The sequence below is a fragment of the Telmatherina bonti genome (assembly GCF_933228915.1).
Source record: "Telmatherina bonti genome assembly, chromosome: 8".
Lineage (NCBI taxonomy): Eukaryota > Metazoa > Chordata > Actinopteri > Atheriniformes > Telmatherinidae > Telmatherina > Telmatherina bonti.
Window position 1 is genome coordinate 11,718,143 of NC_136626.1, and position 16,081 is coordinate 11,734,223.

Consider the following 16,081-nt stretch of genomic DNA (forward strand, 5'->3'; position numbering starts at 1 on the left):
GGGAGCTAAAGTGAAGAAAGAGAAAAGAAAACTTCATCATTACTGAAAAGACTAAAATAAAAATAAAAAATTTCCCTTCAGCCTTGAATAAATGAAGATGAAACTCTAAGCAATTTAAAGAAGCAGACTTTATATCCAGACTGTTTCTTATGCAACCGCGTGTTTACTGGATGATTACAACTGCATCTGAACTCTTGTGTGTGTGTGTGTGTGTGTGTCAGTAATGGCATCAGCAGATGTTGCTTACATTCTTTATGCTGAGGGTTTTGGGGTTTTAGTCCACGCCACCTTGACAAGCACTCAGCACCCTCGTTCCTCTCTGTTCTCCATCTCCACCACTCGCTGCATGTCCAAGCGAGCAGGAAAGTCTCAGCGTGGGCCTCTGCTGGAAAAACAAACACAGCAGCTTGTTTCTGTTGTTAAGCTGAAGTATGGAGAGACAACATGAAAAAACATGAAAAAAAATTATTCTAACAAAAGGAATTTAGGCTTAACTGATTCAAGATAAAAAAAAAAAAATTTTTTTTTAAAAAAAGAGCCATTAATCAAGTCTGTGGGAACACTGTTTTTCTTTTTTTTTTTTCTTTTTTTTTTTAAAAGAACTTTTAAGTAGTTTCATATTTGTTGTTCTCTTGTTTTATGTGGTGGAAACTAATGAGATACATTTATGTATGACTGCATCATCAGATAAATTAGGCTGCTCTTACAAATGGTTGTTGCTTCACCAAAATTACAGCATATGTCTTTCAGTGGGACCTTCAGACATACAGTATGATGGACCTCCATACGCCTGCAGCATTCCTGTTCATACGTGATGGCAAATTTACCCATGTGTGATACAAATTTAGGCTGCATTTTTTAATGAGAACAGTGTTTATGGATTTCAAAAGTACTCCTGAACCCATTTGGTATTTATGGTGGCTCAATGGTTTCCAATGTGGAGAGCTTAAAGATCACAGACTATCGAAAGTTGTTTCTGCTCTTGTCTTTGTGCACTGAGGTTCCAGCACATTCCATGAATCCACTCCTTTTGTTGAATGTTAGAAATGCAGAAAAAACAGAGCTGTATTATGAGCAGACAAACGGAAGACTTCTGACACCCTCACCAGTCACTATTTACATGTGTATTTCATAAACTTTTCGGGATTTTGTTACTGTAGAAAAACTGTCAAATATAAATGTTGGAAATGAAGCCATACACATAAAATCTGGTTTGGGAAGATGCTAATTTAAAAAAAAAAAAAAAAATTAAAGGTTTAAATTTGAATGAATGAATTACAGATTTAATGTTCAGTATGACTACCTCAACAAAACATAAATGGCAGTATTGTTCTTAATATTAAAACTGTGCAACCACTGATTTAGCTCGTCCTCTGTGGTCAACTATATCAAATCAATAAGTTTCTACATTAACCCAGAAATGAACAACTTAAACACTAGCTCAATAGATGTTTTGCTTTTCTCACCTGGTGTCTCTATTTCTTACAGAAAGTGTGGATGAAATTACAAATGTTCAAATTAGGGTTTAAAAAAAGGGGGTAATTCTGTTATTTAGTCTTTCAAATGTCAGTAAATCTGACATAAAGTAAGAAAAAAAAAACAGCAAAACTACATCTTAACAAGGCACAAACCTTTCACAGGCTACTATTATTAGCCCTATTGGTTCTTTCATGACCAAACTTACAACACTAAAGCTACTATGCTAATGGTAGCAATAATACACTTACCAATAAATATAGCTTCAAAATTATTTCCGTAACTCGCTAAGTGCTGTCCATGTGTAGCATTGTTGCAACCTTCACAGTTTGGAGAAGAATTTTGTCTTCTGCTCCTTCTTCTTCTCCAGTTGGACTGTGGGGTTGCCTACACACTTTGGTGACCCTAGTCCTCTATGGTGGTATTACAACAAAGTACTATCCAGCCAGATACTTCCCTTTATTTCCCTAAAACAAGACTTTGACATGAAAAAATATATAATGATTCATGATTAAAATAAATATATTTCTTTCGTCAGCACTCATCATAAAAAGGTTTAATTCATCGGGCATCACACCATAAAATGTAATCGTTTTCAGATATTCAGATAATTATGTTTGTCACTAGAGCAGCCACCATAAAAATGACATAGACAGCACCAAGACTCAGTGTTTCTCTTTGTTTTATTCAAAGATAGGAAGTTGGTTTCATGTCAGTGTAAAAAGCTGAAATCTTCGTTCACATAAAGCTTTATTCACATTTGAATTTCTGATTGGGACTCAGATTAATTTGTTTCTTTCTTTACTGAAATAGGTTTTTATGAACAACAGAAATTAGATATTTTGGGCTAAAAGAAAACCTCGTCAGTCGGTAGCACAACTACTGATGTGAAGTAAATGCTGCAGCTCCAGGTGGTGCATCACCACACAGATGCAGATGTTCACAGATATATAAATACATAGGTTTAAAATGTCCAGGTTGGGTTGAAGTGTGAAACATTTGCTTTTGTATTTACAGAGTCCTTGAGCTATGTAAAATGCAAAAAGCACCATATTGCTCCAATAGATAGGGTCTCATTTGGCAAAAGATCAAACTGCCCCTTTCCTTAGAAAAGAATAGGAAGTCCCGTCATGTGGACGACATGAGGGCGAGTCAGATGCAGTTTAATCAGCGCAGCATGGTGTCCTATTCGGCTTTCTTGGCTTTCCTCTTGCGAGCACCTTCACTCAACTCCTCCTTGGTTTTGAGAGGTGAGGCTGGGGCGACAGCGGTGGCAGTATGGTGGTCCTCCTCACCACCACCCAGAGGGGAGCCAAAGAGGATATGGCAAACCCAGGACTCAATGAGGGCGAAGGGAGAGCCATGAGAGTGTCGGGCGGTCATCACAACCTGAGGAAACAGATGTATGCCGTAAGTGAAAGGTGCAACTCAGTGACAAATGCATCCCAGTTAGTTTAAGCTACTATATATGGAGGTGTCAAGTTAAAACATATGTAGAGCACAGTGTATTTTCTTTTATATTAAAATGTGCTTCAGAAGAAAATTTACCTTTAACCCAGAATTTGTTCCTGTATACCTTTAAAAGGTATTTCCAACCAATATTAGCATCAGATTGATTAATCGATATATACGCTGCATTATAAACACCACCATGGCTTCCCTAAATACTTGGAATATGTCAGCATGGGAGACTATTTTGTAAAAAAGGTAAAAGGCTGTAAATATCAGGTTTGTTTATAATGTTAACACAATAACCTGGATCCTGTCTGCAGCTGTTTTTAAATTTTGAAAAGCTTCTCAGTCCATGTAAAAGTTCAATTCATGTTTTGTAAGCATGCTTTCTTTTAATAGCCTCCGTCTTTTCTGTGTGTTTCATCTTTTATTAGCTCCAAATAATAAGTCCACTACCTTTGGTTGTCATCAGTTAATGCTGCAGCAGAAAACCCCCAACTAACTGGAGTTTAAAGGGTCAAAACAGCATAAGAAATGATGACACTCGCTGCACAGCAACATGTTCTCACATGGGTGTAAGTCATCTAATCCGGCTCCTGCATAATCTTTAATGCCACTTTGATATTAATGCATGCACTTTTGCTTTTTACTGCCAATCTATTTTCTGTACATTACAAAACATTTGTGATATTTCACACCAACTCAGCAAAATTAAAGTAAACCTTAGAGCACTTTCACCCACATTTAGCAGTATGTATGCACTGCATGTGTTTGCAGAAGTAGTACGATAAAAATAATTAGTTCCGTATTTATATTCATCTTCATTTACAAATTCATGGCCACAACCTTTTTTTTTTTCAATTGTTTATTTCTGTGCTGCTTTCTAAAGCTATTTGACTCTGATTGTCTTTTTTTTTTTTTTTTTATAGCTAAAGCTTTAACTTGCTCGAGTGTTTATTCTCTATGAAGTGGCCAGTGGTCTGGATGGTAACAGGAATGATGTATAACTTCATCCCTTCCCATGCAGCATGACACACAATGAGGATTTTGAGGATTTTACCTTGCTTGTGGCCATGAAGAGGGTGACGATGAGGATGAGGGTGCTCTTAGACACTGGCAGCCAGTGAGCCTCCTGCAGGGTGAAGAGGATGGCGCCGTACAAGCTGGCTTTGGTCGGGCTGTCAAGACCAAAAACAGACTGTCAGTAAAACATACAACAAGCTGCTGTGTTTTAAATATATTCTCACTTTAATTGGTTGTTTGACAAAAGGTTTGGCAGATTAAAAAAAAAAAGAAAAAAAAAACCAAAACAAAACATTTTTTCTATTTTCTAAAATCATCTCTGTAAAGCTTTTATTCTTAAAACTGATACTCATGTATCTTTTTTTTTCTTTTTTCTTTCTTCTGCTTCTCCTGGTATTGACAGTGAGCATCTCCTGGCAGGATTTCCTAAAGTGTCATTTCAGATGCTGCCACAGGGAGGCGATATTGTCAAAGGGCCAAATTCTACACTGAGGAAGGCAGGTCTGGTCTTCAAGGGCTGCAGTCCTGCAAGTGTTAGGAGTTTCCCTGATGCAACACACCTGACACACATCAGACCTAATTAGAATAACTGCAGAGCTTGATATCAAACTTCACAAGTCTGCCAACTATTTGAACTCCAGCACAAGTGGCTCCAACAAACTTAACTCATGATTGTGTTCTGTGCTGAATGCTACTTTATCATAATCACATTTAAGCCTTATGAAAACAAAGTTAAGCACACCATCTGAAATAAATACAGGCTTCAGGAGGTAGTGCTCTCACGAACTTACAATGACATGTTGAGGATCTCGTTGGTCTCGGGCCTCCACACACCTCGCAGCAGCTGCTCAAAATTGGAAATAAGAGCCACTCCGGATCCTAGAAGGATAAAAATAGAGAAGAAAGAAAAAAAAATTAGGACACAAAAAGGTTTTGTGTCACTGCTTTTATCTGGCTTTATCTTCTCAGTGTTTTCAGGCCGGATGCCTGCAGGGCCTCTCCATGACATTCAGGACAGTAGGAGACTAGATGAGGAGAAAGCTTTTAACATATTATCTAGAACCATTTCTTTGTACGCAAACTTTGAAATTCAAGAAAAGTGTCCTTTAAAGTATTTGTGCTGCTTCACATCCACTGACCTGACTGATCTCACAGACTTTAGTTCCTGAAAAGTTCATACTAACTAGCAGTTAGAACTATAATACTATCATTGCTCATGGAGCTAATCTTTACTTTTCCTGTCATGTATGTGACATACCAAAGCAAGATAAACTGACACCACTCTTTATTTATGATTAATGCAGTTTAGGATGAGGGTTTATGAGCACAAATAGCTCGTACTTTACATTGTCCGTGCAACCGATGAATGCTTAGCAATCTAGTTCCAAGTGGGGGTTTTTTTCAATCAAATTAGTGCAGACTATTTGAGGTCAAAGTTTTCAAGGGGCATTTGCCTTGGTGGTAATACAACCTTGCAGGCGTGCACATGTGCAGCTCATTCATGTTTAAATCTGGCTGCTTTGCTGATGGTGTTGCACTTCATCACTTAATGCAGCTGTCAGCACTGCACAGAGATCCACAGCAAGCAAGGACTGCAGATCCACCAAGCAACACTACAAGACTGTCTGCAAGTAGAGTACGAAGCATTTTCACAAACAGATGCCAGATTTGCCCCTTAGTTTGTTTAAAATAGTTTTAATACAAGCAAAAAATAAACTGAGACTCAATTATAGTTATAAAAACACAGCTGGGACCAAATGTTTCCAATAGTAGCACATTCACATGACTAAAATTAATCCAGATCTGTGATGGGGAGGTCACCTAACCAGTTTGATTCCAGCTTGAAAGTGTGTAAATAGTGCAGATATTTTCTCCTCATAGCAGGATTAGATGAGAAGTTTACTGACTCCCTCTGCTCCAATAAGTGCAGCAATGGCACACATTAACTCATTATGACAACACAGCATGCTTTGTTGTAGTTTGAGATAACTAGATAATTAAATTGTGACTTCTTTAACTTCATTTAAAAAAAAAATCATGGCCATTTTCAGCCTGCACTTCTGCAAGGATCTCCAAAAGGTCTCTCATTCAAGTATCTGAAAGCATTTTTATTCAGGCCTCACAGTTGTAGAGCTGCTATTTGATTGAGCCTTGAGATTTCTTTAAACTATTCTGCAGCTTTAATAAAATGAAAACCAATTTAAGCCCTCCAAATGTAAGTTAGAAAATCACCAAGCAGAAGATCTTCACAACTCATGTTTGAGAGTTTTGCTGGTTTTAAGCGTCATAAGTGGGTTTTTAATGTGTTGTTTTATCATAAAGACATTCACACCTGCAGAAAATCAAACAGCACCAACCTTTGACATATCCAACAATCACCATGATGAAGAAGCCATGGTGGTAGGCGTGGTGAGCATGGTGAACACCTGCAGCGATCTTACGTGTGCGGACCACCTCCTTCAGAGCGACCAACACCAGCTTGACAGGCAGGAAAGCCACACATTTGTAGAAGAGGTTCAGCGGGCAGTAAAAGATGAGATACCTGTTTGTGTTGACAGTAAAGCAGAAAAGTGGTGAACGGTGATGAATTGGTTTTCACCTTAATAAAGCTGCAGGATTAGAGAGGAGGATGGCCTGTTTTTACCACAATATATCATAAGCTTTGATGAATGAATTTAAGGCTCAGTAGTGGACACTGCAGCTGAGATTTCTGCTTCCTTTCAGTATAAGTAAAGTAAACACTTATTAAATGATAAAAGGGGCTTTAAAAGCACATTGATCCATATGTGAGCAAGATAAGAGTCCCTGTGGCACACAAGCAGACTCGTTCCAGGTATTTTCTCACCAGACAGCTGAGGCCAGCAGGATGTGGCTGTTGTGTTGGAAATAGTCGATGGGGCTGCTTCCAAGCATGATGTCTGCCAGGATGTAACTACCAAAGCAATAGAGCATGGCGCAGAGCCAGGAGGCCACAGGACTTCTGCGAGAAACCTCCACTGAGCCTGGAACAAAGCAGACACGCTGTCAGTGGCATAAAAATGGCCAAAACGCACCACCGGACAACAGAAGCTGTTATAACCAGACAGCTTATTTCTCAGTTAAATAACTCACAAAGTCGCAGAGGTTCTAAAAGGGAAATTGTTACATGTTTTTCAAATAATGTATTCTGAACTTGACAAATATTAAAGACATTAAACTGTTTATTGGTCCTGTAATGATGTGGTGTTTTTTGTTTTTTCAAAACTGTTGCCTAAAGTTTTTTTTATCCCTTTGTGTAATTTCTATGTGTAAAATATCAGTTATAATAAATCACTGATAAAAATGAATACATTAATAACAGTTGTCTTAAAAGGTGCTTCATAATCCTTCCTATTCTACTCAGACATGACCAAACTGTGGTTATCGTCTTTTTTATGACAAATCACAAATGTTTGATTGTTTTGCCAGAAAAAATATATTTCTAGTAATCCTTCTTAGCTTTTTAAGACTCAACTGCTACTGGCACCATTAAAGCCCTATTATCAGTGGATTCTGTGTGGGTCTATGAGCTGTATCTTCAGCTCCACCCAGTCAAACATTTCAGGTCACACCCTGATAGTATGCTTTTTTTTTTTTCTTTTTTTTTTTTTTTTATCAAAAACTAATTTCAAAGTAGATAAGCATTGAGAGGTTGCAAACTTGAGCAGATCTTTAGGAACAGTATGTTTTACGCAGGTGACTCTGACTGACAATGTGCCAGGGCATAGAATAAAGGCTGGGATCCATTAAAATTGTTCATCAAATCCTTTTTTTCCCTGAATCAGGTTGTACTAAAGTCCATGATGTCTCCAAAGCCAAGCCGGTAGCTCAAAGATTTTTATCATTATTGCAGAATCACAGTACAACATGCAGAATTATAAGATAAGTACAGAAAGTAAATGATCTGCAAACCGTTTTGGTTTTTATTACAGTTCAGAAATGTTGCCACCAAACCGTTTCAAGGATAGAACATATTCACGATGCAAATAGGTTTGTGCAAATAAATCCCATGTGAATGTTGGTCTTTAATTTAGTTTAAATTTGAGGTTTAATGCCTGATCACATGCTTTGTGTAAAAGTACAAAGCATAAAGTGAAAACACTTGGGTAAAGTATTTTAAATCTAAACTCTGAAAAAAGGGAACTTTGTCATGCTGCTGCTAAGAAGATGAAACTCAGTTTAGCTATTTAAACTCCTGTTATTCCCATAATTATTCCCATATAATTGAGTCCTGTTATTCCCATAAACATGGATTATGAAAGTGGGTGAAGACAGATGAAAAAGGTCTCCCACAATCCCTGCAGAAAGAGTTAAAACACACAAAACTTGTGCTTTTTTCTAGGGTCCATTTTAAAAAGTTTGTGCCTCATTTTTGTTTCTTTGCATCTGAATTTTTAGCCCAATTCTGGGTTTGTTTTTTTTTGTTTGTTTGTTTTGTTTTGTTTTGTTTTTTGTTTTTTTTTCCCATCTGAGCTTGTTCCATCTACTTTTAGTAATTTAATTTCTTTTTAAACAACTAATTGTCTATTTTTGGTAAATTACATCTAGTTAAATACAGTGATGTATTAACTAGTTTATTGTGGGTCTAACTGGTTGTTTTGAGTCGTACGTCTCTCATTATGCTTATTTTGCATTTGGCTGAATTTTGTGTGAAAGAAGTTCTTTTTTAATTTCATTGTTATTATTTGCACTCTGGATGTTTTGCTTCAGTTTTATATGAGGTTTGTCTTCACATAAACCATCATTAAGACATTTCATAAATGTGACTAAAAATGTAACTAAAAATTGGATACATATTTGATGTGAATAAGGAGTTTCTGTTGCTTTAACATTGTTACAGAGCAGCAGATCAAGACGTGAGCAAAAATCTTCGACAACAGGTGGGCGAGGGTTTTGCGGTGCGACTGGCGCTTAGTGTGAGAGCAATATGATCCTGAGAAATGTCATCCTGCCTATAAATACATTCTGCTAAAGTGCTCCTCCTGCCTTGCAACTGTCAGGCCTGTCATGACCTCTGACCCTACACTCGCCTCTCCTGTCTCCAACCTGAGGATTCATTCATACGCTCTTGGAGCATGTAGCGTGAACTAGAAGCCTCTGAATCCGACACATGCATGAAGGAGGAAATTAAAAGTTAACTGGTAAATGTTGTCAACACAAGGGATTTGACTGTCAAATTTCAGGTATGAAAATGAGGTAAAGTTTCAGTCATGGAGGAAGCCACATGCTACAGCAGCCTGAGCTTGAAGGACAGGACACTAACTTCAAAACACTCATGAATAAATTATAGACAAACCTTATCTCAAGTTTGATTTGTTTCTTTAAGTGGAATATACCCACCAAGGTGACCTGGAGACCAGCATAGAGCTGCATCAACATCATTAAAACTTTCTAAGGCAAAATAACTTTATCCATGTGTTCACTTGAATACAAGCATGCCTGTTAATGTGAAGAATTTAATTTATTTAACCGTTTACATGGAAATAAAACAATTCAAATTTATCACATAAGATGAGGAAACCTGCTTGCTCTTCTGGTGCCTGTGTTACATTTTAACCCAACTTCTGACCACTGAAAAGCATGTTACGTTAGTTCAACCTTCACTCACACATCACAAAAGACAGTTCAAATTCTGTTTTACTTTAACGTCAAACATACAGACCCTCATGGTTAACTTCTACTAAAATATACTGTAGATAAATAATCGAAACAGAGAGCGTTCAATAACTCTCCCCAGATAATTAGTCTAAACCAAGTTTGAGGAAATACTGTTAACTGCAAAGAGACCTGAGCACCATGACTGAGGAAAACCTGGGCAATGATCACGTGTTGGCTCCATCCTCCAAATACACACAAATCAATTAAGATAAAATGTTTTTAAAGACGCACAACAAACATGTCAGTCTCCATAGAGACCATAATTTGTTTTACGCACTTGGTGATATCTCAACTTAGGTTTTAATTTGAATGACATAAAGCAACCAGTGCTCCTTCTCTTGAAGGTGAATTTTGAACATATTCTTGGACTAAATACATTGATGATAAGGTTGTGCTTTTAAATTAAATTTAGCTCTTAGTGTTATAGCTAATACAACTCACTGAGGCCTAAATGAAGTGCAGCAGAGGGGCTATGGAGGCACACTGACTCGCTCTATTTCAGGCTCTTCTATTTATTGCTGGTATGCACAGAGCTCTCAGGTTTCATCCTCCTTCAGGCCCTGTTGCTCAAAGGGGTTAAATCTTGATACTGTCAACCCAAATCTGAAAAGTTTAATCTCCTCTGGTGTTTTCCAACAAAAAGAGGTCAGTCTGCAGCTGCAACTCACAATACCTCTCAGAAAGAGAACAAAGCTGCAGAGCTAATGTCAGAGTTTATGTAACAGGTTGTGCTTTAAAAGGATAAGGAACTATAACGATAAGTTCAACACAAAGTCTTTGCAGAACTGTCCAGGCAATGTAAGGTCTCCCTGTCCCACCAAATGTATTTAATCAAAAATTTAATGCAATGTATCATAGCAGTTATAGTGGTTTTATTATTGTTGCTTAAATATTTTGATCACTATCACTAAGTTTTTAATGGTTTAAAGTGAAATTACAAGTCTTTAAATATGTTATGTTTAGATAGAGTCTACTTTTTATACATTTCTGTCTTCAATTCAGACATGTCTGCTAAATGTGGCGCATATACCAAGTAAGTTGTGGATTCAGATCATATTTATCATACGATAAAGTAACAAATTGCTAATTCAACAACTAATATTGATTAAGAGCAAACAGAAAACACTCACCTGGCTCATATTTGAGGTAGAGGATAGACACGATGTAGTAAGCAAGATCAAACACGGGAAACATTCCCATTTTGGAGAAAGCCTGGGCAAAATCGCCCAAATTAAGAACTGCCAGCACGTTATCCATGTTGGCTTTTTGATGAGCAGAATCCCTGTGTTTTTCTTTTTATTCCAACTGCGCAGTCTGGATCAGAGGCCCCCCGCCAGCCCGATGTCCACCGACTCTCCACCAAGCCCCTCGGTCTTAACAGTGAAAGCCTGTGACACTCAAGCCCTCCTATTAATACCATTCATGTCCACAGCCTCAGCAGCATCGTCCTCATCCTCATCTGCGCTCCGCGCCAGCTGCTTCAGACGACAGGAGCTTCAGCTGCCTGAATATCGAACAGAAAAACAAAAGGCTTGTCCTGCTGTCTGGATCATAATCACTTCTCAAGTGGGCCACAACGCATTTCTAGAGGTTTAATGACGCTGGGAGACATAATAAAACTCGTGTCACCGCTTAATACGGGCAAAGATTAATACACCCGTTTATAAAAACACGCCATAATCCGGATCATATCCTGCTTCTAGGCTGACTGACAGATGATCGTCTCCAATCCCATCGTTTAGTGTTTTGCAGATGGTACAGTTGAGATCGAGGCTGTAGTCACGATTAGATGAAGAGAAACGCAGTTTGGGGTATTTTTAGGGTGCAATAAATCTATTTTTTATCTATTTATTTTACTGTTGCATATTTTAAAATGTAGGATATAATATAAAGAACATTGCTTTCTGACACCACAGGAGGGCGCTAAATCAATACGAATAAAAGGTAGTTTCTCTCAAAAAAAAAAAAAGCCTAAATAAAATTGACAAGCATCTTATGGAATTTATTTTTCCCAAATGGTTGTTTTAATGCTTGATTTTATTTTTTGCTCAAAAAGATATTGGTCAGTAGTAGTTTTGTAGAGTTAAACCAAAAGGCAACTCCTGCATGTTTATAGGCTATCTCTAGAGAATGAATATTTTTTATTTTAATTTTTAATTGATCATCGGTGCAGTTTCGTTTATCTAGAGGCGTATCAAATATATTCTTTTAGTATTTTATTTGACTGTTGAAACTTGCAAGAGTTGGTCAAATTCATTAATACATTGTGGCTTTTCTGAACCCTTGCAAACGAAAGTGTTTTGTACAATCGTAAGGAAAACACGATTAAAAAGTTATCTTCAGTGGACAAAATAGGTAGTAAATTAAAGTACATCTTTGTATCCGTTTGGTTGATATAGAAATTTTTTCATTATAAGCCCAGGTTTACCATTCAGTTCTGTTCCGTAATTATAGGGTAATTAATGTAATGACACTTTTTTTTTATAGTAACATTTCACTGCAACTTCCGTTTACTTCGGCACAAACCACATACTCAGATGCAGTTGTTGATACTAAAATAGTCCACAATTGAATTAATTTGTACTTGTTTCTTGTTCCCCTTTTTATTTTATTTCATTCTTATTTTTTATTTAATTTTTTATTTTATTTTTATTTTTACTTCTATTTTCCATATTTAGCGCAAACAGCGTGGGACTGTGGGACCATTAAACGCGTGAAAAAGCGCAGTTGTCGTTGTCAGCATACTGGAATGTGATTGGTCAAATTTGTGATTGCGTCCAGAACACGGAAGTAGAGCCCTTGTGATGTGACGGGAACAAGATGATCGGGGATCTGTTAATATTCGGGTGATTTATTCATTTTATGACCAATTTTACGTAGCAAGGTGTCTTGTGTGAGTTGTGTGGTTTTGTTTGTGTTGTTGTGTCTTGTTTTAGTGAGAGGATTGCGGCGTATGACAGGAAATGCTAACTAGCTTTGTGCTAATGCCAGCGCAGCAGCTAACAGTTAGCTCATCATGTAAATGACAACAATTAACTGCATCAGTATTTCTGTCCTTTAGGACTTTACTGGTGAATGCAGGGGCGGTGCTGAATTTCAAGCTGTGAGTATGAAAGGTGGCTTATTATTAAACCTTTCAGGCATGTACACGTAAAGTTTGAAAGCTCTGAACTGATTAAAGTAAACTGGATGTTTTGCAGAAAGAGGAAAGATACGCAGGGATTTGGAGATGATTCCGGAGCGCCAACAACAGGTGTGAAAGAAATCTTCTTTTGAAAAAAGTCTGATTGATTCATTGACATTAAGTGTGACAAATATGTCTTACAAGGTATTGTCTCTAAAAAGGCTAACCTCTCCAGCAGACAGACTGAAGATTGCAACATAAAAAATAAAATAAAATAAAATAAAAAGGGGAACAAGAAAAAAGTACAAACTAATTAGATTGTGGACTATTTTAGGATCAACAACTGCATCTGAGTATGTGGTTTGTGCCAAAGTACGGAAGTTGCAATGAAATGTTACTATGGGGAAAAATATATAGTGTCATTACATTAATTACCCTATAATTACGGAACAGAACTGAATGGTAAACCTGGGCTTGTAATTAGGGAGTGTCTATATCAACCAAACGGATACCAAGATTTACACTTATTTTACTAACAATTTCATCCACTAAAGATAACTTTTTAATCATGTTTTCCTAACGATTGTATAAAACACTTTCCTTTGCAAGGGTTCAGAAAAGCCACAATGTATTAATGAATTTTTCCTTCTTGAAGCACTGATGTTTCCCAGCAAGCTGTTTGGGGGAAATGGTTAATTTCTCAACACTTTAAATGCTTTTTAGATATTATGTAAGTTATAAAATGATCAGCTAAAACACTTAATTGTTAATGGCAGCAAGAGAGGAAATTTGGTTGTCTTGTTACAGTACTGTTCTCCTGGGGAAACTTTTGTCTTGGTATTCATAAGCACACACTTTACACCTACCTAAAGGTTGTGGGCCAGTAACACCACGTGGCAATACCACTCCTCTTGCAGTAGTGGACTCCCCCAGCAGGACAGCTGTAGACCCTGCAAAACCTATTCTGGATGATCTCAAAGAATAGGATTTACAGCCCTAGCTTTGCCTGGCTTTAAGTTTTCTCAAATCATACAAATGAGATCAGATTGTATCAGTAGGGTGTAAGTCCAAAACAGAGACACCACCAAGCCCACAGATACCAAAGATCTACCAATAACAAATTCTAGGGCTGTGACGAAATGCTTTTGTCCCGATTTGATTCCGATTTTTTTTGGGTGCCGATTCGATTTAAATTGCTATTCTCGTGATTATATGATATTGCTGTTTTTTGTAGGGAAAAAAAAATGTACAAAACTTTTTTTGCGTGCCATTTTTCTTGATTTCACTTAGGAAACAACACAGTAGCCAGATCATCATTCTGCTGCTATAATGACAAAAAAGACAAGTAAAAAGATCAATAAAAGCAATAAAAATAATTTAAATATTTTTTCATTTTGGATTATTCTTATTTATATGGGGGGGAATAGATTTTTTCGCAAAAAATCTATTTTAAAGTTGCGAAGAAAAAAGTCCAGATTTTCCGATTAGATTTTCCCACCCCTACCAAATACCCTCTAACACCCCAAGGTTACCTTTCTCCGTGTCCTGGATGGTCAAGAGTAGCAAACTGGACACTCGACGAGGCACATGTTTTAATATAACATTCTAGTTTTATATTCAAAATGTTTTGTTTTTTTATTAGTATTGTTTAGGGGTGGGAAAATCTAATCGAAAAATCGGAAATCGGGATTTTTTTTCTTCACAATTTTAAAATGGATTTTTTTGTTCTTTTTTTTTTTTTTTTTTTCTAAATAAAATTAATGCACTATAAAAATTTTTGTCATTTTTACTGTTTTAAACTTTTTACTTGTGTTCTTGGGCAATATAGCAGCAAAATGATGGTCTAGCTACTGTGTTGTTTTTTCCTCATTGAAATGAAGAAAAAATGACGAGCAAAAAAAAAGTTTTATACATTTTTTTTTGTTTTTAATTTACAAAAATCTGCGATATTGGAGAATTGTGAGAATCGCAATTTAAATCGAATCGGCACCCAAAAAATCGGAATCGAATCAAATCGGGACAAAAGCATATCGTCACACCCCTAGTATTGCTGTATCTGTAACTTTTGCAGAAGGTAATTCTCTGAATATTTCCATCTTTGCTGTTTTTAGGTGACAACATCAGAGAATTTCTTCTCAGCCTGCGATACTTTAGGATCTTCATCGCCCTGTGGAATATCTTCATCATGTTCTGTATGATCTTGTGAGTACCCCTTTTATACTTCATGCTGCTTTACAGGATGATGACGGCGCTTCACTCACACGAGCTTCCTCTGCTCCACAAAGATATTACTCTGAAAAAAACTAAGCTTTGGTCCTATGTGACATTAGGATGATGGGGTTGGGGATGAAGTGTCATTTAATTTATTTTATGAAATTTTTGTAAAAGTGGGCTTTGAACTTTTCTAACCAGATGAATGTCTTCTTTCTTTATAGACTGTTTGGATCATGATCAAAGTGTGCGACGAGTGGACCCCCACTGGGTTGTTCACTTTTCAAGCTACAAACTTCTAACCATACTTTTCTGCTCTTTTGGTCATCTTAATTGCAGTTATGCTCTATTTTGGTTATATTTTTAAAAAATCCTTACTTTTTTTCCCCAGCTGTTTGGACCCAAGAAGTTGATACACTTTTACCTCTTTTTTTTGTTTAAGCTTTCCTCTTTATATTTTTCTGGCATTTGTTCCAGAGCATGAGCTGCTTTAGTATCCCTCGTGTCACCTTGGTTATTCTACCATTATTAGAAAAAAACCTTAATTTTCCCTTTTGCATGCTCATCCATCACTTCAGCTGGATTAAAGATCGTCACATCGATGTTTGTCCCTTCATAATCTCTACGACGTAACACAAGTGAAAAATTTGGCAAATGCCTTGAATTATTTATCAGCTCCAATATGTGTTCTGTGCTGTTTCTTTTGAGGTAGATTACGCTTTCCTCTCTTGTGGGACGTATGTGCTATATGTTGATATAAATGCACTCTATTGTAAATCTGTTATTCATAATAAAAAAAAAATTAAAAATAAATTTTTTCTTATGTATGATAATGGACTGTCAACATATAAATTTACATATTGTTTTGTAAATTTCCTACTTGCTATGGATCAAAAACATTTTTCAAACTACACCTGGCAAACGTAAAAAATATTCCTTCAGATATTTCACTAGTTTCATTGGTCTGAAGTAATTTTAGTGTATTGGTATGAGATGTGTTGGCCCTGCGAACAGGGGTACATCTCGATGACCTGTCAGGATGTACCCTGCTTCTGGCCTGATGATTGCTGGGATAGGCTCCAGCCCCTCGCAGTGCTTAATTGGACGAAGCAGTACAGA

General features: G+C 36.9%; 2 protein-coding genes across 2 annotated transcripts; one reads left to right on the forward strand and one right to left on the reverse strand.

Annotated features, from left to right (window-relative positions):
- Positions 1–2,141: 2,141 nt before the first annotated feature.
- On the reverse strand, positions 2,142–11,030 carry tmem38a (transmembrane protein 38A). The gene is made up of 6 exons (XM_079245770.1): positions 10,758–11,030; positions 6,797–6,953; positions 6,309–6,493; positions 4,743–4,830; positions 3,989–4,106; positions 2,142–2,865 (listed from the first exon to the last, which is right to left on the reverse strand). Exons 1-6 carry the CDS (start codon positions 10,882–10,884, stop codon positions 2,662–2,664), a joined length of 879 nt encoding a protein of 292 aa, XP_079101896.1. The 5' UTR covers positions 10,885–11,030; the 3' UTR covers positions 2,142–2,661.
- A 1,359-nt stretch (positions 11,031–12,389) lies between these two features.
- smim7 (small integral membrane protein 7) lies at positions 12,390–15,989 on the forward strand. The gene is made up of 5 exons (XM_079245415.1): positions 12,390–12,473; positions 12,689–12,730; positions 12,828–12,880; positions 14,863–14,953; positions 15,187–15,989. The coding sequence occupies exons 1-5, from the start codon at positions 12,448–12,450 to the stop codon at positions 15,200–15,202; spliced, it is 228 nt and encodes a 75-aa protein (XP_079101541.1). The 5' UTR covers positions 12,390–12,447; the 3' UTR covers positions 15,203–15,989.
- The last annotated feature ends 92 nt before the right edge of the window (positions 15,990–16,081 follow it).

Bases quoted from the DNA above. Each gene is read 5' to 3' on its own strand.
- tmem38a (XM_079245770.1), bottom strand. From the start codon at position 10,884: ATGGATAACGTGCTGGCAGTTCTTAATTTGGGCGATTTTGCCCAGGCT. The intron at 4,831-6,308 runs GTTGGTGCTGTT...TTATCCTTCTAG, and splicing joins GATTGTTGGATATGTCAAAG to GATCCGGAGTGGCTCTTATT. The intron at 4,107-4,742 runs GTAAGTTCGTGA...TGGTCTTGACAG, and splicing joins GAGATCCTCAACATGTCATT to CCCGACCAAAGCCAGCTTGT.
- smim7 (XM_079245415.1), top strand. From the start codon at position 12,448: ATGATCGGGGATCTGTTAATATTCGG. The intron at 12,731-12,827 runs GTGAGTATGAAA...GATGTTTTGCAG, and splicing joins GCGGTGCTGAATTTCAAGCT to AAAGAGGAAAGATACGCAGG. The intron at 12,881-14,862 runs GTGTGAAAGAAA...TGCTGTTTTTAG, and splicing joins TTCCGGAGCGCCAACAACAG to GTGACAACATCAGAGAATTT.